The sequence below is a fragment of the Rattus norvegicus genome, chromosome 2, assembly GCF_036323735.1.
Source record: "Rattus norvegicus strain BN/NHsdMcwi chromosome 2, GRCr8, whole genome shotgun sequence".
NCBI lineage: Eukaryota > Metazoa > Chordata > Mammalia > Rodentia > Muridae > Rattus > Rattus norvegicus.
Genome location: NC_086020.1, coordinates 47,535,305 through 47,558,270, shown reverse-complemented (window position 1 = coordinate 47,558,270; position 22,966 = coordinate 47,535,305). Strand labels below are relative to the sequence as shown.

General features: G+C 44.9%; 1 protein-coding gene across 6 annotated transcripts in view; it reads right to left on the bottom strand.

Annotated features, from left to right (window-relative positions):
- Positions 1-2,604: 2,604 nt before the first annotated feature.
- The window catches only part of Arl15 (ADP-ribosylation factor like GTPase 15), a 384,290-nt gene continuing 363,928 nt past the window's right edge, over positions 2,605-22,966 (bottom strand). For all 6 annotated transcript variants that reach the window (XM_039103515.2, NM_001399590.1, XM_063282576.1 and 3 more), the window contains one exon: positions 2,605-5,357. In XM_039103515.2, coding sequence (XP_038959443.1) covers positions 5,205-5,357 — 153 coding nt within the window. In that variant the 3' untranslated portion in view covers positions 2,605-5,204. The remainder of the gene's footprint in view (positions 5,358-22,966) is intronic.

Here is a 22,966-nt window from a genome sequence, read left to right as displayed (position 1 = left end):
TACTCAGGTATTTATGTCTAATGATTTAACACGTGCCACCAACCTGGCCTGCGGGTTGCCCCCGACATGCGCTTTTCAGACAGACCTTTCCGCATCGCCTGCAGACCAAGCAGACACCACTCAATCCAGCAGGAGCCTCTCAGGTGGGAACCGAGGTCTCATTTGTCACCCCAGAAACAGCCTTCTTCCCAGACTCTGTTTGAAACCAGTTCCCCCACCCCCACATCTTCTGTAAACTTGTCCAGACACGGGGAGCATCAGTAGGCCAGGTCCTGCAGCCCTTCCACTGCTTGCAGACCAATCATTTACAGGCATTTGGTGTATCGGCTGACATCTGTTTGATGCTGGAGCTCCAGCTTGGGTCTCAATGAATCACTTGTCAGAGGGGCTGCTGCATGTGAAGCTAGATTTCACACCTTCGGGAAGGCTGGCTGGGATCTAAGTGGTCTTAGGTTTGTTCTTTTCAAACAACCCCCAGTGTCCACAAGGAGGCAGGGAAATAAGGGGAGGGGGCGGTGTGCGGAGAACCTGATGCTTATTCAAGGCTTATTTTATGCTGTCCCTAGAGGGCTTTTTTTTTCCCCTTTGGGGAACACGCAGCTCAGTCATCTCCAGGGCTAGAATGCTATTATCCGAAGAGCCTCATGGGAATATTCGTGTAGAATATTTGGAAAGCACTGGGCAGAGTCAGAGATTTTTGAAAAGGGAACATGGAAATTCTCCATTTTTTTGGAGTGTCTACATCAGATAATCATCCCTCCCCACATGGTACCATTCAGGGGCCGCATCCATATTGGTTATGATGACCTAGAATGGCAGGAGATGGAGGAGGGGTCAGAATTGAAACCGGACTGGGTTATAAACTTGGGTGAGACCAAGAAGGCCTTCAGTCAAAAAGGTCCTTTCCTTCTTCACAGTTACTCGAGACCTCACCAAGCACATACGCCAAGCTAACAAGGTATATACGGCAAGCGAAATTGCTTGGAAAACTGCAAGGCCAGCAGGGGTGTCTTGTAAAGTGATTGATTACTCATAGTAGCCCATGGAGGTGCCTAAGAAAGGAAAAGAGGGAAGTCCGAGAACACTGTGGAACACTGGCCTTGTGAAACTAGGGTTCCCTGAAGAGCTCGCCACTCACAGAAACAGAGACGGAGGGTATAAAAATGGGGTTGAAGCCCTGTGAGCTTTTCTTCGCTGTTTACGGGAAAGCCTCGTGCCAGACTGGGATATGCCGGAGAGATTCTTCTTCGTGATTTTTGTATGCTTTGGTTTCACAGTCCCATGAGGAAGAGGCTGTCACAGAGAACCTCCCATGGTGGGACGTTAAGAATCCCCAGGTCTCATGAAGCTGTGTGTGTGTTTTGGGGAAGGGAGGGTGTTTCACAGAAGGGAAGGTTTTTGATTCAAAGAGAGTTAAGGGCAGGGGAAATGGATCTGCCATCTGAGGCTGAGTCCTACTGAGACTCCGCATGCTTCTGCCATAGTGGGAGGGTGGGGACGGGCAGTGCCAAAACCTGGGCTCATCTGTCACTTCAGGCATCTGAGTTGGAAACATTTAGTCCAGAGATGCAAATCATTTAATCACACTGACTCAATGCTGACCAAAAGTTGTGTGCTCCTGGGAGTCAGGAATTCCCCTACAAGATGTGGTAATACGTTTCACAGCCTAACTGACTTCAGCTCCTCCCCACCCAGGCTGCAGAACTAGGAAGACAGGGAACCAGTGTTACAAACTGTCTGCATAACAAAGGCTTCTCCTTCCTCCAGACACTGAAATGAGGATTCCCAAGGGAGTATACTCCTCCCAGCCGGCCCCACCTCCCCACACATGCCCTCTCCTGTGTGCTTGCTACAGTAGCTCAGGTTAACGATATTGCCTTCCAACACTGGATCAAGGCACATGAAAGAGCACCCATTCTATCCACACTTGCTTGGGAAGGTCGGAGGTGAAAGGGTGGCTGGCAAACTCAGAAAGGAGTATTTCAAACTCTCTGGTGCTGAAGTGGTACGTGTCAGGATAACGTTATGCTTGGACGAAAGAAACATGAGCGAGAGTTTGAATCTTTCCTCTCTTATCATCTAACTCCCCCCCCCCCTTTTTATTTCTCATCTTTGATCCATCTATTTTTTAATTTTTACTTTCCCATTTCCGTCCTTAAAGACAGACATATAAATGTATAGTGTAACGTCCTAAGTTAGCGTAACATCCTAAGGCCATTTAGACCACCGATTTCCACAGGGCGTCAAAACCATTGGAAGAACTAGCTCACTGCAGTCAACTTGCAGAAAGTGGCTTTCAGGACAGATGTAAGATGATGGTCCTTTGATTGAAGGATGATACATCCCCTCCCATTTCCAAGCTCCTTGTTCCTTTGAAGGAATAGCCTATAGGAGAGTAAACTGGTGTTCGAGTAGAACCAACTGGAAAATACACTTGGCTTCCTTTGCTCCTAAGGTTCTCACAAGAGCTTCGGAAGACTCACGTATTAATCATTTGTTTTGATTCAAGAGCAGCAGAGCTCATTTTGAAGACAACACGAAGTAAACAGAAATCGGTGGCTTTCAAAGGCTAAGGCTGCAAGAGAGTCAGTCTGGAAACGCCTGTTCTACTAAGCATTTATTTTCATTGCGAGACAGTGGAAATCATAGAAACCGTGAACAGGGCAAGGTCTTGTTACCTAGCAAATGCCCACAGGAACCTGCCAACTTTTAAGTCTAGATAGAGTTAAATCTCAATAAAAAGACAGAGCAACGTGGCAGTTATCCAGCAACCAATACTGTAAACGATGGTCGATACAAAGTCTTCTATAAATTAATTGCCAGTATAAAAAGGGGCAACTGCTTTAGCTAAGAAGGTACAAAAAATGGGTCACTTCCATAAATATAACAAGATGCTCACCGAGGAACTACACAACGGATTGTTTTCCTACATCTCTGAATATGCAGACTAAGACACCTGTGGCACCTTACACAAAAGTAAGAACAAGACACAAGTCCCCTCCACTTCCCTCTCCCCTCCCCCCACCTGGGTTTCCCAAGCACAGCAAATTCTAGGGTTACAGAGTCCAGGATGCCAAGAGGAAGCAGTAAGACAGCGCGCTGCGACCTGCTAGACAAAGACAGAGCCTTATGACAGTTGTTAAGCATTAGGCGTCAGACAGAAACTTGTCAAAAACAGCTGCTGTTGGGTACTGATTGATAATGTTTTCATTCTGACGGCTGTGTCGCCTCAGACAGTCTCGGGGCTGTGGAGAAAGGAGCCCATCGCTGGCGCACATGAACACACACAGACAACGGGAAGTCATTTAACAGATGGCGAGGAGATCTCAGCCACAGGATCTTCAAAAGACAACACTCTACATTTAATGAACTTGCAGGGAGAGCGAAGCCTGGAAAAAAAATCATTTATTTATTTATTTTCGCGGAAGATGAGCACGAGAGGACAAAATGAAAACAGGAACTGTGTAACTGGTCCTGGGAATTGTGCTGCTGCCCGTGGATCACCACACGGTTTTAAAAATATTCAAGGATACTTTAGACAAAATGCATCGTTGTGGGTCCTTCTCTGGTCTGTGCCGTGTGTGTGTGTGTGTGTGTGTGTGTGTGTGTGTGTGTGTGTGTGTATTTAAAAAGGCTTAAAGAAGTGTGGGGTCTTTTTTTTATTAAAATCCATTTACAAGATGAAATCACAAATACTGCATTTGAGCGCTGTGGGGAGTCTGAGACTATCCTCTCGAGAGTCACAAGGTTTCCTGCCACCCTGTGACAAATATGGCATTAAGTCTGTGGCATCTGGGTATCAGTCTACACTACCTAAAAATGACAGACGTGGTTTTTTTTTGTTTTGTTTTGTTTTGTTTTGTTTTTATTGCTTGGGCATAGGGATCAGTTTTCTATCATTTGACCTCTTAGTATTTTAATGAGCGGTCAAGTGTCTACAAGGTATGACAAAGAGTATTTCATCTATGAATCTGAATCTCCATAGATTAGTCCTGATTTAGAAAAGGTCAAAGGTGCTAAATTGCACTAAAACTGTACATTTTATTCTAGGCAAATTTTATCATTTAAATTAAGTGGAAAAAAAAATCAGTTTCAAAGACTGAGTAGCCCAGCATACTCTAAGGGCACATTGACACCCCTGAAAATAGAGGTTTATAATAAAAATACTGACAGACCTCTAACTACAAAATGGGGGCCTGAGCAGACTCCCCTCGGTGGCATTAGCATTTGCTGAATAAATAACGGGGCTCGTCTTTGAGCTCCATCCAATCCATGCCAGCTTAAGTCCTAACTTAGAGTTAGGACTTAAGTCCTAACTAACCATGAGTTAGGACTTTGGCTCTTAATGTTTATTATTTGAAAAGCCAATTTCCGGATTTCATTCAAACATTTCTGATTTTTAGGAAAAGCAAATGGTTATGTTGTAGCTTGGTTTTATGCAGACTAATGACTCCGTTAAGAAATATTTGAGAAGCTGATCGAATTCAAATCAGTGATGCTTGTTCTTGCCTAAATTGGCTCCCACTCCCTCAGTGAGGATGCCCTTAAGGGAGGGGACGAGGCTGCTGCAGGGTCAAGCAATCCTTGTGCACCTACTTTCTAGATTGTTCAGAGCCAGCCTTACCAGAAGATGATTGGGTGAAGTTTTGGGTGGCCATTTTTTTCCCCACTCAGCCTACAAAGTCAATATCCCACACACACCACACACACAAGAAAATAATATGAAAACCAGACGAGATAAAATAAAATGTAAAAAACTTGAACCCCTAAGAGATCATGGAAATGTCAATGGCGTATATACTGGGTGGAGTCTCAGTCAGAATCCTCCAATCCCAAGTCCAGGAAAGCGAGTGAGCCTTTCTGAGGTCTTCAGAAGGGGTTTCATTTCCATGAGCCATGAGTTCCGTCCACTTTAGCACAAAGCAGAGAAGAGATCCTTAGACCAACAGAAGGGAGAGACATGTGGTGAAGATAATTAGTGGTAAACAGAGAATCAATTCTCCCTCAGTAGTGTGTACTTGACATTAATGCCGAAGATAACCCATGACTGCCGAAGAGTCAGTCAGTTAACAGAGAGATGACGGTCTGAAACAGCCAGAGGAAAATGGATACTGCAGCCGTGTCAGTCTTGACGCCAACGTGGAATCAGGACGGGGAAGGAACGTGATGGGTTCAAGGCTTTCCCGGAACTTCTGGGTCAGGTCTCACATCCTCATGGCCTCGTGGTCCTTTTCTTCTAACAAGTTTATGAGCTGGGAGAAGCTGTCCTTCAGTGCGTCCACATCATCCAGAGAGCAGGGCTGCAGAATCCAGCGTTTTCCACGTGCCAGTGGTTCAAGTTCAAAATACTTTTTGATCTGAATAGGAAAAGAGAGATATGTTAATAATTATATCAGGACCTTTCTCCTATTGAGATCCTAAGTGATGAAGGGGGTGGTGGTTGTGTAGTAAGTGGAATTTATATAAACAGGCATTTCTAAGACTTTCAGTCCATAGCTGGCTTAAACAGGGCTATGTGTTGTAACCTGGGAGTGTTTTCTTTAGGTGCAGGTGACCTGTTTGCAAGCCACTGTTCCAAACTTTACGCTCAACCACATGGGAGTTCTTATGACGTCTGAGAAAGAATTGCAGGTACCACGGTGCAGGCAGAAACACAAGAGAACACCACAAAGATTCCATTATTCTAACCACTGCTAGCAATGGAATGCTTGCTGTCTCTCCCTGAAAAGGTATGGATCCTATAAACCTCTTAAGACAGTTGTCTGGAGCGCGAAGCATATAAAAACCAACCGCTACCACCACCACCACCACCACCACCACCACCACCACCACCACCACCACCACCACCACCACCACCACCATAACCACAAAACAAAACAAAACCCCAAACCCTCAATGTCAGTGACCTTATTTTCTCATTCCATTAAATTTCTAGTGGACATTTCTAAAGGCTAGGAAAGTATCTTTTGGAAGAAAGAACAGGAGCTAAAGGTGTTGGTGTTCAGGGGTACACAGAGAAGTTTAGATAAACTAGCGGATTTACACACGTGCACAGAGTCTCTGAGGTCTGCTCCCACCTCTCCAGTCCTGGATTTGCTGGGTGTGAGAGATTCAATCCCCGACTGAATCAGCTTTACACTACCAGGGTTCACAGAAGTACTGCTGCTCTGCTCTGAAGGGATGGGGTAAGGTAAAGAGTTCTTTCAGCTCCTCACTCATACACACACAGTAGGCCGGAGTAAAACTTTGTACTTATCACTAAGCAAGCTTTCCAGAAAACCTCTTGCCACTCCCAAATGTTTCCTTCCACCATCATAAAGGCCAGACGACTGTTATCAGCAGAACCACCTGTCCAAACCAGCTCTCTCAGGCAAGGAGATGAATCCGAGACTACAGAGAGCTTTGTTCACGGTGTTTGTCTTTTGTTTGTGTTTGCTTTTTGAAAGAGGGTTTCACTATCCCTGACTAGCCCGGAGCTCTTCAAGTTGGTAGCCAATTCTCCTGCCTCTGACCTCAAAGGACTGGGATTACAGGTGTGTAGCACCATGACTGACTAAGAATTACCAAATGTTGTATTAAATATGAAAATAATGCTAAAAATTTATAGTTCAAGAGTATTTCTAAAAGTCCTCTCATAAAGGCTGATCACAGTGGCTGGCACACACCGCTACCACCAGCTCTTGGGAGGCAGAGGCGGGCTGATCTCTGTGAGTTGAGTTTCTAGCCAGGCGGGGTAACATAGTGAGACACCATCTCAGAAACCCACACACATAAAAGTCCTCTGATACACACTGCGCATGAACAACAATGCATTTTTGGTGTTTTAAAGAAGCCTATGGGAATCGAAGGGCCTCTTAATTTGAAGTCTGAAGAGTAATGCTGATTCATTTTATTCATAGATCAGAAAACGATGGCTCAGAGGCTGGGCCAGAGCAATTTTTCATTCAAATTACTAACCTTTAAATGAACAATTCATTAAAAAGGGATATTTACTGATTCATACAAACTTGGGGGTTGGGGAGATGGCTAAGCAGATCACGTGCTGACATGTGAGGACCAGCATATGCTTGGTGGGAGTGGTAGCCCATAATTCCACCACCCTCAGAAGACCAACAAAGGGGTCCCTAGAGTAAGCTTGCGAGCTGGGCTGGCTGAATCCAAGTTCTGGGTTCAACTCCAAGATCTGCCTCAATGAATAAGAGAGACAGTGGCTGAGAAAGACACCAGGGTCAGGCTTGGACCCTTTACACACACACACACACACACACACACACACACACACACACACACACACACACAAACAAACATGCATATACATATAATTATACATACACACACACGTAGACATGCATATACATATAATTATACACACACACACACACACACACACACACACACACACACACGGATATGTGTCAAAGTTCAAAACAAAACCCAACACCCAAAACACCAAACCAAATCAAACAAGAGCCCTCCCACCTCAACTCCATCCTCACTGGTTTTCCTTCTGGATATTGAAAATGGTTTCCTTCCAAGAGAACCTTAAGGGGCTTTGTGTATTAACTACTAATGTGTATTGACTACTAATTAACCTGGCCACAGCGGGAAGAGCTGACATGGGGAGCCCTTGGTTAGCAGGCAGATGGAGAGCTACGGAAGGGTAGGGGACACAGTAAGGCCACAGCTAGGGGGAGAGGGCTTTCCCAAAGGGTGTACATCTAAGCTGTTTGTCTTGCTTCTTCCACCAGATTTCTATCAGCAACCCCAGGGATCGGGACTGCCATGTTCATAAAGCAATCTGGTGTTTGATCAGTGATGCTTTCCACCAGAAGATGATCAACAGGAAACATTCAAATCCTGGTACATGAAGTAAGCTGGGCCACTGACACTTTATAGACTTAATTCAAAAGGTCAGCCTTTTAAATAATGGTAATTGGGGAGGGACATTGGGGGCACACATCTTTAATCCCCAGGGTTCACAGGCAGGTGGAACTCCGAGTTCGAGGCCAGCCTGGACTACAGAGTCTAGGTCTAGGTCCTGGTCTAGGACAACTAGGTCTACACAGAAAAACCGTACCAGGAAAGCCATGATGACGATGAGGAGGAAGAAAAGGAGGAAGAAGAAGAGGAGGAGGAAGAAGAAGAGGAGGAGGAAGAAGAAGAGGAGGAGGAAGAAGAGGAGGAAGAAGAGGAGGAGGAGGAAGAGGAGGAAGAGGAGGAGATGATTGGAAAGATCCCTGATCATGAGAAATTCAGCAATACAAAGCTCTAAGTAGGCAAACATATCTCATTAGCAGATTTCTGCTGAGGGGCTGGTTCATTTAAAAACTGCACAGAATCAAGCTGGGTGGCGTGATGGTGCACACCTTTAATGCCAGCACCCGGAAGTCTGGAGCAGATATAGAGAGCTGAGTTGAGGCCAGACTGTTCTCACAGTGACTTTCAGCCAGTCAGAAGACGCAGCGAAACCCTGGGTCAAGAAGGAAAGGCAAACAAAACAAAACAACCCCAGAACCAAACCAAGCCAAGCCAGACAGACTATCTTCAGGCAGAATTCTATTTCATGTGCCAGCAAGGCGGAGTTTAACGATGGCCGAGTACAGCAAGGTGGAGTTTAACGATGGCCGAGTAACTAGTCGCATTTCACATTATGGACAGACATAAAACCTAGTGAGCTCTAGCTGCCTTCTCACAGGGCGCACTTGGAAGAGAACAGGGATGGCTGAAGGTAGGTCTCACTGAGTCCTAAACAGGAAGAAATGGAAGCTATGAAGAGAGAAGGTGGTCACCAGACAGAGGCGCCCAGTGGCGTTAAGCTGACAAGTGTTGTGGAGTAACTTGAGACTTTCGGCCCTGTAACCTAAGTGGGCACCTAATGGTGCCACGGTCGCCCGGCTGGCATTCGAGGGATCCCATACACTTTATAAGTCTTAGAACAAGGTTCAGATCCCTAGATCCGCGCACCTCGAGCGGGTTTCTCTGCTGCCCGAACACAGCTTTCGCCATCAAGGTTTCCAGATCTTAACACAATGTCTACTCTAACCCTGAATGCTCTCAGAATAAATTCGGTTTTGTTTTCTTATCTTAACCCCATTTTGGGGGTGATTACACTATTACAATAAAACTTACTGTCATGTTGGCTTATTATCGGCGTGTTTTTATTTCTACATTGATGATCAATTTAAGGAACAGCGTTAAAGTTTGACCAACATGGATGATCGATTTAAATCTGAGTTTCCTCTACAATGTGACGAAGTGCTCCCCGGTAGGAGGGCTGTTGTTCAAGATTGTTTTCTTACTAAGAGACACATTCTAAATATGAACCGAAGTCTTTGGAAACGCTTCCCTGCTGTGTCCATGTCACGGTCAGCTGGACGAGCTAGGAGGAGGAGGAGGAGGAGGAGGTGGCATTTGGAGGAGCAACATCAGAACACAGCTGCCTGGCAACCTGTGGTCATTTAGCTATTTCGGGGATCGCCACAGAGTGGGCCTTCGTCGGTAGCCATGTGTCCACCCTAGAGATAGAAAAACAAAGCCACCCAAAGAAGCCAACCTATTTTTGCTCTGCCACCAGAGCCCGTCCTCTCTCAGGCTCGGTGGGTGACCTGCATGGCCAAATCCCATCATTCACACGGTGAATCCACCACACAGTCTTTTTATAACAGAAGGCACGATGGTTCCATTGCTGCGAACGGTGGTAGCAGCTGTCAAGCTCTCGAGATGTCATACGTCACTCCTTCCCCAGGGTGGGGCATGGCCATTACCTTTCTTTCAGTAGTGAAGCCCTAAGACTGTCCCTTCCCCGGGTCACGAATTCGATGGCGATGATGCTCTCTGGGTTATTTGCCCTCACTTCCCTTTAACATATTTCACTTTCAATTTCTGTGACTAAGTTTTTAGAAGGCATATGCGGTTCCCTGACGCTAACCATTGGCCTTTCCTTCTTTGACACCTGCAGACTTCCTTTTTCTTACAAACTTTCTGCTTCCTGCTTTTGTTACTAAGGTGTGTACGGAGTATGTGCCCACCGGCGACCTAGTTTTCTCTCGTGTACTTTGGTAGGCCAAGGTGGGGATGCTAGAGCAGGGCTTAACTTTGTGTTTTATGTGAAATCCATTTAGGTTCTGAACTTGGCTATTTATAAACAGAGCTCTGACCCACATGAATGCGTGGTTAGACATTAAAGACCGAGTCGGGGAGTAACATCGTATCATGTGGGACTGACCATGACATCCATCGAGCTATGTCATCTCTCATTCTGGAGAATTAAACACCACAAGCACCTGTTGGTAATTGCGAAAGCTAGAGATGTTATATCCCACCCTGGTGCCTAAACATCCCCTGGGTGGACCTTGTCTGTTGAGAACTGCCTACCCAGCCCCTGTGGTGCCTTTCATACCTGCCTGGGGCCATTGATAGAAGCTGAGAATTTCCCTCTCCTGTACTTTCCCAGATCTAGGAGAACCACACATGCTTCCTTAATGTGGCTTTTCTTAAGTCTGAGGGTGGCTATACAACTTGTAGTGGAAGGTCTCAAGCACTCCGGTGAACTTTGGTAATTTAGATTGCACAGGCTGGTTTCCTAGAAGACGTCCTTCGCACACCTACCATCCCTTGTGCAAGGCTGAAGAGGCTGTGCAAAGGCCGTGGAGGTGCACTATAAGCCAGCCATGGCAGTGTGCTGTCGGCGTGACTGAGGAGGTAGAATGGAGGTCTGTAAAACCGCAAGACAGAATCCCAAGCGATGCGGCAACAGCCTGGCAGGATTTCTGTCTCCAGCCCTTCTGGACTCATGGGATCACAGGCCTTTCAATGATACCTCAGGCCTGGGCTTTTCGATGATGATAAGTGGCCTTAGTAGCTTATAGCTTCCAAAGGGCTTCTCACTCATCCCTGCTCTGTGACTATATTTCAACCAGAAGCAAGAAAAAGCAGCTGACTCAAATAGAAGGCGATGGGGTTATTTAGATCAGCTCTTAGGTTGTGGGAAAGGATTTGATAAGCATTCTATTAGGGGCTGCTAAAGAGACTTCAGAAGTCTCTTTCCATCTCTGGAAAAGGGATCAGCTCCTGGAGACCAACATGACAGGTCAGCTGTTAATACTGTTGACAGAATGAAAACCTTAGAACCAGAAGGCCCGGAGAATGAACTACAGCCTGTGCCTGGTGTGGTAGTGTCACCTTGAATCCTATCGTTCAGGGGGTGGAGGTGGGTGGATCTCTGTGAGTTCAAGGCCAGCTTAGTCTACACAGAGAGTCCTAGGCTCACTTATGGACGACACAGAGAGGCCTTGTCTCAAAAAAACAAACACACAGCCAAAGACTGCAGTTGTGGGACTCTGTATCTAGAAGGCTAGCTGGGAAAGCAACCGAGTCAGCGATCTTGATGGAACTGTATTGTTTTCCTATAGGATTAACACACGAACTGGCTGCCATAGGTGGTTTCTTTTGCTGCTTGTCTGTTTTGTTCTAATCTGGTAACGGGAGGCAAACTCTGGGTCTTGCATATGCTAGGAAAGTCCTTCAACCCCGAGCTGCACTTGTACCCCTTAATAGTAGTTTCTGAGATAGTCAGGGATATATGGCCTTGATCTCTTTGCTCTAATTTCTAAGTCATTGAGAGGACCTGCATTGACTTCAAGTTTGCCCGGCTTTTCCCATGACTGCTAAGGAAGGAATAGAAGTTTGCTCATCTGTACCCTGGCCCCTGGCTTTTATCTCCTCAGTAGATGAACCCGTTGTGACGACAGGGAAAACCTTTTTGAGTGGTACTTGTAAATTTCCTCCTGAGTCATATGCTGGGGGGCTGTTGGTACCAGGACTAGCGAGAGCTGACCCTGTGTCTTCTCTTTGCAGCTCTGGGGATGGCGGGCTATGACGTCATGAAATCATCAATGCTTTGCAGCATTCTTAGACCCCTCCCCCATCCCTAAATCTTCAGATGCAACTCAACTAGTCTTTTTCTTTTCCTTTCTAGAGTCAGCTGCCAATCTGCTACCCACTGAAAAAAACAACAACACATCTCAAAAAGGTCTGTGTGCTCGCAAAGGGACTTCTCCAGCTTTGATATCTCCATTACAGGAGCTCCTGCGCAGGCTTAAATTGGTGACCTTCGCCAGCATCAGTGAGAACTGTGCCCGTGCAGTGGCTCCAGGATAGGTCAGGAGATAGTGGCGGGATATCATTTAGATTCTTCAGAGTACATTGTTGGCAGCTTGTTCAAAGAAAAGGTGGGTCCAGAGAGCTGCACAGCTCTCCTCTTTTTACTGTACTGCTTGGAGGATCTTGAAATCCTTAGCAAGGCACTAAATATGTCATTAGAAGCATAAATAAATAATGCCATCGAAATCGATATGCAACATTCCCAATGATATTGCCCAGAATGGACACTAACTTCTTACTGAGTACTGATAAGGAGCAGAAAGTGAGGACTGATGTGTCCTCAACTCAGTGTTACTATGGGAGTGCACCCCGAGAGTGGACGCTTGCTTTCAAGAGGACGATGTGCGATGTGCTCACGGTGCAGCTTCTTAAGGAAGCTCACGTTCAGTGCAGCTGCCTGACCTTGGAATGAGCACAAGCCAGACGAATGACTTAAGGTTATTACCTGTGAGTAAGCCTTGCCTTTATTATTAGTCTCCTTCCCAAGCCAGTAACCTCTCTGTTGTGTACAGGATGTTGTTATACGGCAGAACAATAATTATACAGAAACCCAGGGAACTTAGCATGTCCCAGAATGGCCAAAGACAATGATCTCATTTCTTTGTTGGTGGAAGTCAGAGCTGATTGGCATGTGCTTCATCTGCTAATCTAGAAGGACAGCACAAACTACTTCTATTTTCTAATGTGTTCGAGGGACTTGTTTTTATTAAAACAACAACAAACAAACAAACAAACAAACAAACAAACCAAAACCCTGCTTATTAGATCACCATGCAAGAGACAAAGGTAGGTAGGTTGCTTCTGGTCTCCACGGACTGAGGGAAGAGATTCAGTGTTCTGGTAGTCGAAGTTCCTCCCCTATCCCTATAGTATCTGACCTCTGTGACCTCCAGGGATTCCAGCCCGCAGGCCTTTGCTATCTTAGAGATGGAGGTTCTTCTACCCCAGATGGAAGGGGTTAGCTTATAGGTATCTACCCACACATACACCCACAAGACCCTTTTTGAGGCAGGGTTTTACTTGGTAGCTCTGGCTGGAGTAGAACTCCTCATATAGACCAGGCTGGTCTCAAACTATAGAGATCCATCTGCTTCTGTCTGCCCAGTCCTGAGAGTAGAAATGTGTACCACCATGCCTTCCCCTAGTCCATCATCTTTTAAAACATGGCTGAAGTCCTATTATCTCAAAAGGAGACTTTAGAGGTATAGGAGGAAAAAAAACCCACTTACAAATGGGAGTGTTAATGGTGGTGGTGGTGGGGAACCCACAGAAGCCTTTGTGGATCATCAGTACCACACCCAGGCACCATGAATTCCTTATAAATAAAGTTTTACTGGAAGAGGGCATGCTCACTCACTTAAATATTATCTATGGCCGCTTTCATGCTACAACTGCAAATTTGGGTAATTGCCACAGAGACAGACAGCATGTCACACAGCCTGGAATGTTCACCATCCAAGCCCTGGCTGAGAAATCCTGCTTTGTGTTCTTTGCAACAGGTAAGCACAGGAGCTCATGGTCTGTACAAGGGTCTGGGATGGTTTGATCTTATCCTGTCAGACCACTTCTTCCTCACTTGCACTCACACGTCACTGGGATGGAGAACTCGCTGTTCCCAAAGTGGCCGAGGCTCCAGTTACGATGTTGGATGTGGGAATTGGAGTGGAGCTGGCTGCTGGGCTGTCTTTAAGCAAGGCCATATTGTAATTCTTCTTTATGTTCAGCCTGGCTGGTCTTCATGTACAGACCATGGTTCCAAAAGGCCACAGGGGCTATCCAGGGTACAGGGAATGTTTCTGCTAAGTGCCTTATTAAGACACCCCAACAGGCATACAATCTTGTCATCTGTCACCTTGGTGTCCTTTAAGGATGGCTCTTAGTACACAGAAATACTAGCTACCTCTTCTTGCTGTTTTAGAAGAAATATATAATTTACTAAATGTATACTGACCTTAGCCTAGGTTTTTTTTTTTAACATTTGGTGGTCAATTTAAAATTTTAGTATTAATTCATAAGCCTTTTAAATTCAGGGTAGCTGTAAGACTCTAGGTTCACTTATAAAGAAGTATTGTAACATTTTATCAATTCAATACATTAAATGATGTCCTTTAAAAACATCTAGAATGTGTAGCAATCGAAATTATCCTTAAGGAGTTGAGACCTTTAAAGTTTTCTTTTTTCTGTCAAATTATTCAATGACTGTCAAATTCTAGACTATCATACATTCTATAGGTGACACCTTCTCTCAAGATTCTGAATGTCTCCACTGCTTGTTTGGAGCCTGCTGTCCCTGAGCAAACATTCACACTGGGCTGTACAGATGTTGTTATCACCTACTGTGTCTGTCTGAATTCCTCCTATTTAAAGTGGATGATTCGGTCTCTCTCTTTCTCTCTGGCTCATATGCACACAGCCGTGAAACAAGCATCACTATCCAGTTCTAGATTATTCCACCCAGAAAAGGAACTCTTTATCATACCTCAGCTCCGATTTCAGCAAGTCCCCAAGGGGTTCTAAATTGCGTTTCCCATTAGAGCTCTGCATGTTCTGGACTTTTCACACATACAAGGCAACATGATGTGTGGCCTTTTGAGACTGGCTTCTTTCAGTGTTTTGCAGCACACACACACACACACACACACACACACAGACCCACACATACACACACACAGACACACACACACAGACACACACAGACACACACACAGACACATACACACACAGACACACATACACACACAGACATACACACACACAGACACACAGACATACACACACATAGACACACACACACAGACACACACACAGACACACACAGACACACACACAGATACACACACATAGACACACACAGACACACACACACAGACATACACACACACATACATACACAGAGGCAGACAGACACACACACAGACACACATACACAACCACAGACAGACACAGACACACACATAGACAGACAGACAGACAGACACACACACACACAGACACACACATACACACACAGACATACACACACACATACATACACAGAGGCAGACAGACACACACACAGACACACATACACAACCACAGACAGACGACACACCCCCCAGACACACACACAGACAGACAGACACACACACAGACATACACACACACACACACACACACACGTACATTATTGCTGTCCATCCCCCCCCCCCATGTGGAGGTCAGAGTACAACGTGTGGGAGCTTGTTCTCTTTCCCATGGTATCCCTAGTTATCCTGGTTTCTCTAGTGTTTTCCTTGTCTCCATTCAGTTTAATTCTAGGCCCATTTCTCTCGTTTTTTTCCTCCCACTTGCTTTGGCTTTAGATTGCATTTTTCCCTAGATTCCTAAGGTTGAGCCAAGGTCTACTTTTTGTGTCTTTGTTTTTTAATATTTTAATTAGTGCTTTGATAATGTTTTCATCCTATCGACCTTCCTAGATCTAACTCAGCTCTCCCTTCCCACCCTAGTTTGCCCCTATCCCAATCAAAGCCAATTTGTGCTACTCAAATATTCTTTGATCTGTGGCCTTCCACTGGAGTGTGGTCGACTTATCAAGGGCTATACTTTTGGAGGACCCTTCTATCTTTCACTTTAAATGTTATTTTCTTGGATCATACACCCATATGATTCTGTTTTAATCTCTTTTGTTTACTGATTTCACCATATCGAGGAGTTCTACTTTCCTTTCATGTTATTTTTCAAGACTCGAATCTCTTATTAGTATAAAAATAAAATCCAATTAGGCACTTGTGTCTTGTGCAAGCCTGGGATTTCTAGATTCACTAGCACTGAGGGCATACAATAAGATACAAAAGTCAGTATGTTAAATAATTTGTTTTCCACTCAGAGCAGCAGAGCAGAGAAGTCCTAAGTTTACAGGCTGCAGCAAAGGACCTGCCTTACAGCTTTCTCCTCGCCATATATTTCGTTTGTGCGTTAAAGACCGAGAATCCCATTTCAGTAGTTCACAAAATGGAAATATACCTTGGTAGAGGAAACCAAGTGGGCTCGGAGATTCATAAGGCTATCAAGGTGAGGTTTGCCTAGTGGTTAGTTGTGGCAGGATGTGAATGCTTAAGGAAGGGCTCTGGGAGCCGCAGGCAGCTATCACAACAAATGAAGCTCAGATAGAGCGTTTGAGCACAGGCTGTAAAATGAAGGGAGAATAAGCCCAAGGAACTGCGGAAAAGTAATTCAGGTTGACTGATAGGCTCTGAATCACATGGTCAAGGCCCACAGCCTTTGAGCTCCTCAGTTCTATGAGTCGTCTTTTATTATACCCAGCATTAAAAATAATTCCTGTATAAACTAGTGACAGAGGACACCAGCTTGGTAGGATAGAACGTCTATGCAAGTCTGTGGCAAACTCCATTTTTCAAAGACGACAACACAGATTTGGGTAATTCTCCTGTAAATTTTTCGTATGCGCTGGACCTTAATTCCCTCGGGAACACAGACAATGGAAAAAGTGGTTTTGTTCTCTCTTACAGGCCTACTATATTGCTGCACCCAGAAGATTCTCCATTTATCTCTTTTAAAAATGGACAACAAGAGCTGGACGCCATGATGAAGCCAGCAGGTCTCGTACTTCACTCCGCACATGAAAGTGACAACAGAAGAAGGAACCTGAATATTGGAGAGGAGTTCCCGCTCTAATTAATCAAGGCTTCACGCAGAAGGCTGATCTCGTAAACAGTTTCAAAACTGCAGGTCTAATTGGTTTAAACTCTATTACACACATGCCCACAGGCAGCTGCAATGAGTTATTTTGCAAACAGAAGAGTAAACAACCGATCATGGAAAAGACAACCACTCCAAGAACCTATGACCAACAGGACACTCGTGTTCCGAGCTATTCCTTTAATCTGCGTCCAAATAAAGCGTCCAATTCTTATCTCAGAATGGAAAGCACTGTCACACGCTAAAAGGGGGAGCCTTGTCCTGCTCTTGTCTTTGCATGCAGGTGTGGGCAGCCCTTTCAATAACGATCTATAACGCCATTAATTACAGAGGCAGCCAGGCTCAGCCCCACCTCGTTTTCTTCTGGTCTCTCCCTCCTTCCTGGGATCCTTCTATTTCGTGCCCTTGCAGAAGGGCACTCATTCTTGGTACCAAACACTCTCTGGCATATTATAAATAGGAATCCTTTCTCGTCTGGGAGACTTTTTTATTATAATTGACCTTTACTTAAGAAAGCAGGTATGGTTAAGTATCTCTGAAAAACTTTTTTCCTGGCAGTACAATGTGGCTGTTTAAGAGTCTTACCTGTATGTATGGGAGCTCGTCAAGTACGTACTAGACAGGAAAGGGAGTTAATGAGCGAAAGCCCCAAACACATATCAGAGACAACCAATTAGCTTGTCTGAAACACAGACTTGTAAAGCTATCAGTAACTTATAAAATGGTCTGCTACACACGAGTAAAATGGTGCTTAAATGACTTGCTTAACTAGATGCAGTCACCATGAAATTGATTCTTTTAAGTTTTTTTTTTAACTTAATAGCCATTAACTGTGCATATTGAAATGACAGGCTGGCTGGATATCCTGGTATTATAAAATGCAGGCTGAAGATATGAGTTTTATATTTTTATGAAGTTAAAGAGACCGTGGGTGGGGACTTGAAAAAGAAAAATAACTCATCAATTACCAACAGTGATGTCTGACTTCGTAGCTGAGATGGGTCAACATTACGTCCCCTTTGCTGTGCTGAAAAGCTTTACTTGAATTGCCAGATGTGCTCCTAAGGCACTGCAGCTCTGAGTCTAGGTTTTGTGTTGCAGAAAACACTTCTTTCCCACCATAACCTTTGCATGAGAGGAAGGAGAAGGAAACAGTATTTTTCAGATCCACCCTTTGTCACAGAGAACACCACATCTGTTCTCCCGAAGATTTATTTTTATGAATCTCTCTCTGTGTAATTTGATGTTAGCTGACCCGTGAATGACAATTCCGGGGCCTATTTCTTATTTTGATCATTCTTACAAGCCTGTTGCATACAGTAATCGGTTGCTGGCTGTGCCCCATATTCAGCTACTGCACTAGAAGCAGGCATTAACCAGTTGCTCTCAGACAACCTGAAGAGCAGAATTTTGACTCGGTTTTGGGTCTATTTGCTTATCTAAATCACTAATGTGGTTCACTGAACCCCTGTCAGCTCCCCAGCACAGAGGATTCTCACTCAACAGAACATAAGACAACAAACATAGTCAATCCCCAGTGAGAGAATTATTAGATACACAAAATTTCTCAAAAAACAATGGTTTCTATTTTCAACTTTAGCTGCTTTTCATATTGGATGAGGGGCCCACTGAGGTGTTGGGCATGAAAAAGAAAGTAGCAGCAACAGCAAAACCAAGTAATATCTGGGATCCAAATACACCGTCACTATTAGCCTACAGCACTATGACAGCACTCAGGCTTCACAAGACAACATTCAGATGTGGAGGCTGATTCAGATTCTTGGGCCTTAAGCAGGAGACAAACACGGCGAGCCATGAGTTGCTCAGCTGCCAGCGGATGGTGCCAATGGCCCCGTCCAGATCCAGCAGAATTCCAGGGGTATTCCTGTCAGCAGTCTGTCATCTGGTAACAGCAAGGAGCCACAGTGGAAACACTGGGAGGAAACGTTGAATAGGAAGGCACGGCAAATCAGGGTGGGGGTAGAGGCAGAAGGGTTTGCCAACTTCTAAGCAAAACATCTGACTGAGGGGGCCAGGTAACACATGCTCTTGAAACTAAGGGCCATGTTGTCAGTCATGGGGAGAGAATTTCTTTGCCTGCTGGCAATTCAGCCAGGAGCCTCATATCCTGGCAGCTTAAAAAAATATGATCTCAGAAGGAGGCTTGCAGGCTGCCCAAGGCAAGAAAAGCTAAGTGATACTCCATCCTGAGGAATTTTAGCCCGGGTCTTATATAGGACCAGTTGAACTCAGTTGAAAGTCCGTGAAAGGCAAGTCTGGAGATCATTACCACAAACATAAAGAGAACACCAGAGAGGAAGATACGAGAAGTCATGGACTATGTTTCCCACAGCACTGTCCATGTGGCCTGGGGTCCTCCTTACTCCACAGTTACTTGGGACCACTAATTATCAATCCTGAAAAGAGAAGCAATCACAGGCCTTGGGATGTCCAGTAATGTTTAGGGATGATAAAGACTGCCATGATGGGAGGGTAGGGGGTGGGATACAGGGGAGGGGGCTCTAGTGGATCTAACCAGTGTTACTGCTACACATCCCACAGGGAGATCACCCCCTCCCCTCAACCAAGAACGCTCCAGCCCTCAAAACCCAAGCAATGCTAAGGCTGAGAAACCGTCAATCAAATTTCAAAGAACAAAGGCCACAGGGACAATTCAGGTCTTGGCTGAGTGGCAGGAGCCATCAGGATCTCCTCTGAAGTGATGGGATTCAGGATCTGAACCGGAAGGGTAGACAGCTTGGAGCAAGCAGTGCAGATGATGGTTCCCACTCTTTGGTCCCTTTCTTTGTTCAGAGTGAATTATCAACACGTATCAGCAGAGCCAAGACTGTACACACCAAACTAGACTGTAACTACTACAGCACGGAAATGCCTACCTTCTACTACGCGCTCACTGCTTTCGGCTGGGGGACAACAGAAACGACTCAGAACAGGTCATATAATAATGGAAGGGACTGGTAGGTATTGAGTGGGTTAGGTCAGATGACTTGAAAGAAATGAAGGCAGAGCAGCAGTGATGTCGGCCACGTGACTCATTTAAGAGAGTGACGGCGAAATTCAAAGCCGTCACAGGTAAGGACAACCTTCGCTTAATTTAAAAACAATACACGGTTAGAATAAAGGCTTTGTTGATTAGCTTCCTCTTAATCATCTAGGGTGGGCTGAGTCTCCATTGTCCCAGTACAAGACGATGCTTGAAGCCTCCCACACGATGGGTTTTGACAGGCCATGCAAAATCATGGCAGATGCTCACGACTGGAGGACTGTTTTCCAACCATGTCTGCTCCCCAAGTTGCTTTGCAATTCTCACGGCGATCATACTTGTTCTTATCATCAAGTAGCTTAATTAATGTGATGCCAACAGATGAAATATGAACTCGAGAAGATAATGTCTATTTCTATGAAAAATTAAATGGAAGGTATTCAAAGAACGCAACGAAGCCAACGCATTAAAAACAAACTGCTATTGACTTAGATTTCAGTAAGACACTTTCCAAAACTGATAAAGGACTGGAGGGAAGATTGCCTTGAGTATGTTTATCCCTTGGTTTTATTTTAAAGAAACAGAAAGCTAAACATCAGGAGAATGGCCATGCTCTATGCAGTATTAGAAGCAGAACACAGAGCTCTCATTAGTAGTCAAACGGTGAGGAAAACCCCCTCGACCCAGTATGAAAAGATTAGTGTTATTTGTATGTCTAAGTTAAAATAACGTCCCCTTTTAAGTAATTCTTTTCTTTTTCTATTTTCACAATGCTGGGAAAGGAAGCCGGGGCTTTACTGATTGAACTTAGGGCATCACGCCCCCAGCTGCACCCACACTTGACTAACTGTTCAACTATCAGTTGAGAGGAGGCCAGTGGGCTGCTGTGTACTCACAGCTCTAGATTGCCAAGCTCACTTCTCATCATGTCTGAATCAAAAGCTTTCTCAGAGGGGAAGTCATTAACACTCACGGCAGTCTGATGTTCAGGGTGCTATACGAAAACATGTCCACTGTCACAATCGATACTCGTGTCTGTCACCTCAGATCCTTTGGTGAAGGGAAGTCTAAGGACATGAAATTAAAATGCTCTCTCTCTCTCTCTCTCTCTCTCTCTCTCTCTCTCTCTCACACACACACACACACACACACACACACACGAATACTGCTTTAGTTAATGTTTAATTATCCTTAGTGAAATAGCATTTTGTTTTTCTTTTCTTCCTTTCGTTTTGAGACAGGCTTTCTCCGTGTAGCCCTGGTTATTTTGGAACTTACTCCGTAGACCAGGCTGTCCTGGAACTCACAGAGATCCACTTGCCTCTGCCCCTGGAGTGCTGGCATTAAAGCTGTGAGCCACCACTGCCTGGTCTTGACATGGTGCTCTCTAACTAGAACTTATGCCTATTTTTGGGGTGGCCCAGGAACAGAAAGAGAACCACAAAGTAAACATATCAATGAGGAAAAGCGCCCCCATGATTTTTAATTTTAACCAATGGCTAGCATCAACATCTTCCACACTTAGAATTCTTTAGGTAACAGGGGATGTTAGTGCTTTATAAAACTACTTTCAAAATGACTACATTTCCTTACAAGCTTCTTACATCCCATTTATATTATATTCTCATATTCCCATTTGCAAAGCGATGATTCTATGATATGGCTTGAAAATTAAACCTGTTAGATGCCAATAGGAGAAAATGCCAGTCTGTGCATAGTATCGATTTTTACGTACATGCAGGGTGGGTGTCAATATGAAGGAACATACATTAATGTGAAGAAGAGGCACACAAAGCTATGTGCCCACAAACGCTATCTTCAAAGTGGGAGTCATCCGAAAGCTCGTCTTTATCCTGTTTAAGCATAAAGGGCTCAGGTTTTTGAAACAGATTTGCAAATTCTGGCTGCCTACTTTTAATCACGTGAAAAGAAAAAAAAAGTGGCTCTGGAGAAATCTGTATTTGAGAAATGCTTTTCTTATTTGACTCCCAGTCTTTCGTCCAGACAATGCCCATAAGCTGCGCATTTCTTAGTAGTTAAATGCAACGCAAGGGTTTTCATCAAACATCTGGGAAGCCTGAACCTCTCGCAGCTGCTGGAATGCTTGTATCTGACTTCCTACACAGTGCCGCAGATGGCCGGCGGGCAGCAACCTGGCCGCAAGCTGCAGTGCTCCCTGGTGCCCTTCTGCTAGGAACCCAGAGTTGGAGGAAGTGAACAGTAACAGAAAACACCATGCTTTAGGCTAGGCTGTGCTTGGTCATGACAGTCATTAGGATACTTCCTACCCAGCCCAAGGAAAGCAAAGGCCATGGATGGTGGAGACTGAGCAGAGGGGAGCTGAGACAACTCTGCACCCTCACAGATTAAGTTACTAAGGCAAGGAATTATTTCAGGCACCACAAGACACAATTTATTACCTAGCACGGAGAAAAGACTTGGAAAACGGTGGTCTAAAGGAGCAGAATTTCTTTGCGGGCAAGACAATGGGAAGGGAGGGTTGCTTATGCTTCTCGTGGTTCTGTGAAGCGTTACAAATGAGACACACAGCCCAGGTTAAAGAAACGCATTTGTGCTGCATCATAGATGCTTAAAAATATTCCAATATCTGCACAAAGCAGAGAAGAGCTCTCCAGAAAAACCACAAACCCCTTGCACACCCAATATTCCTCCTTTCCCTCTCTCCCCATCTGCCAGCTGGGCTTCATTTTAAGAATTTCACACTGAATATAAAGTGCTATTTTGACCATGTGGCTCCAGAAATGTGAATTTATAGTCTATTCAGCTTGCATGGAAGTGATTGACAGAGAAGGGATTAACCAACTGGATGTCATGAAGCAGTGATTTTCCAGGTTACCTACTTACTTACACGTGAGGCTAGCAAGAAGTATGGCTTCCCAGCAGGGGGACTTGCTTTTTACTTAACTACTGAGTGACCACTATGCCTTGGAACTCTTTTCTCTATGTTTGTACACACCACATTCATCCCTTTTCCCATCTGTGAAATGGGAATACTAAAGCCTTTCTTAGACTATCCCTTGCAGCAAGGCCAATTTGCTGATACAGACTGTATCTAGAAGGATTGGTCTCCTAGTTTAAGGA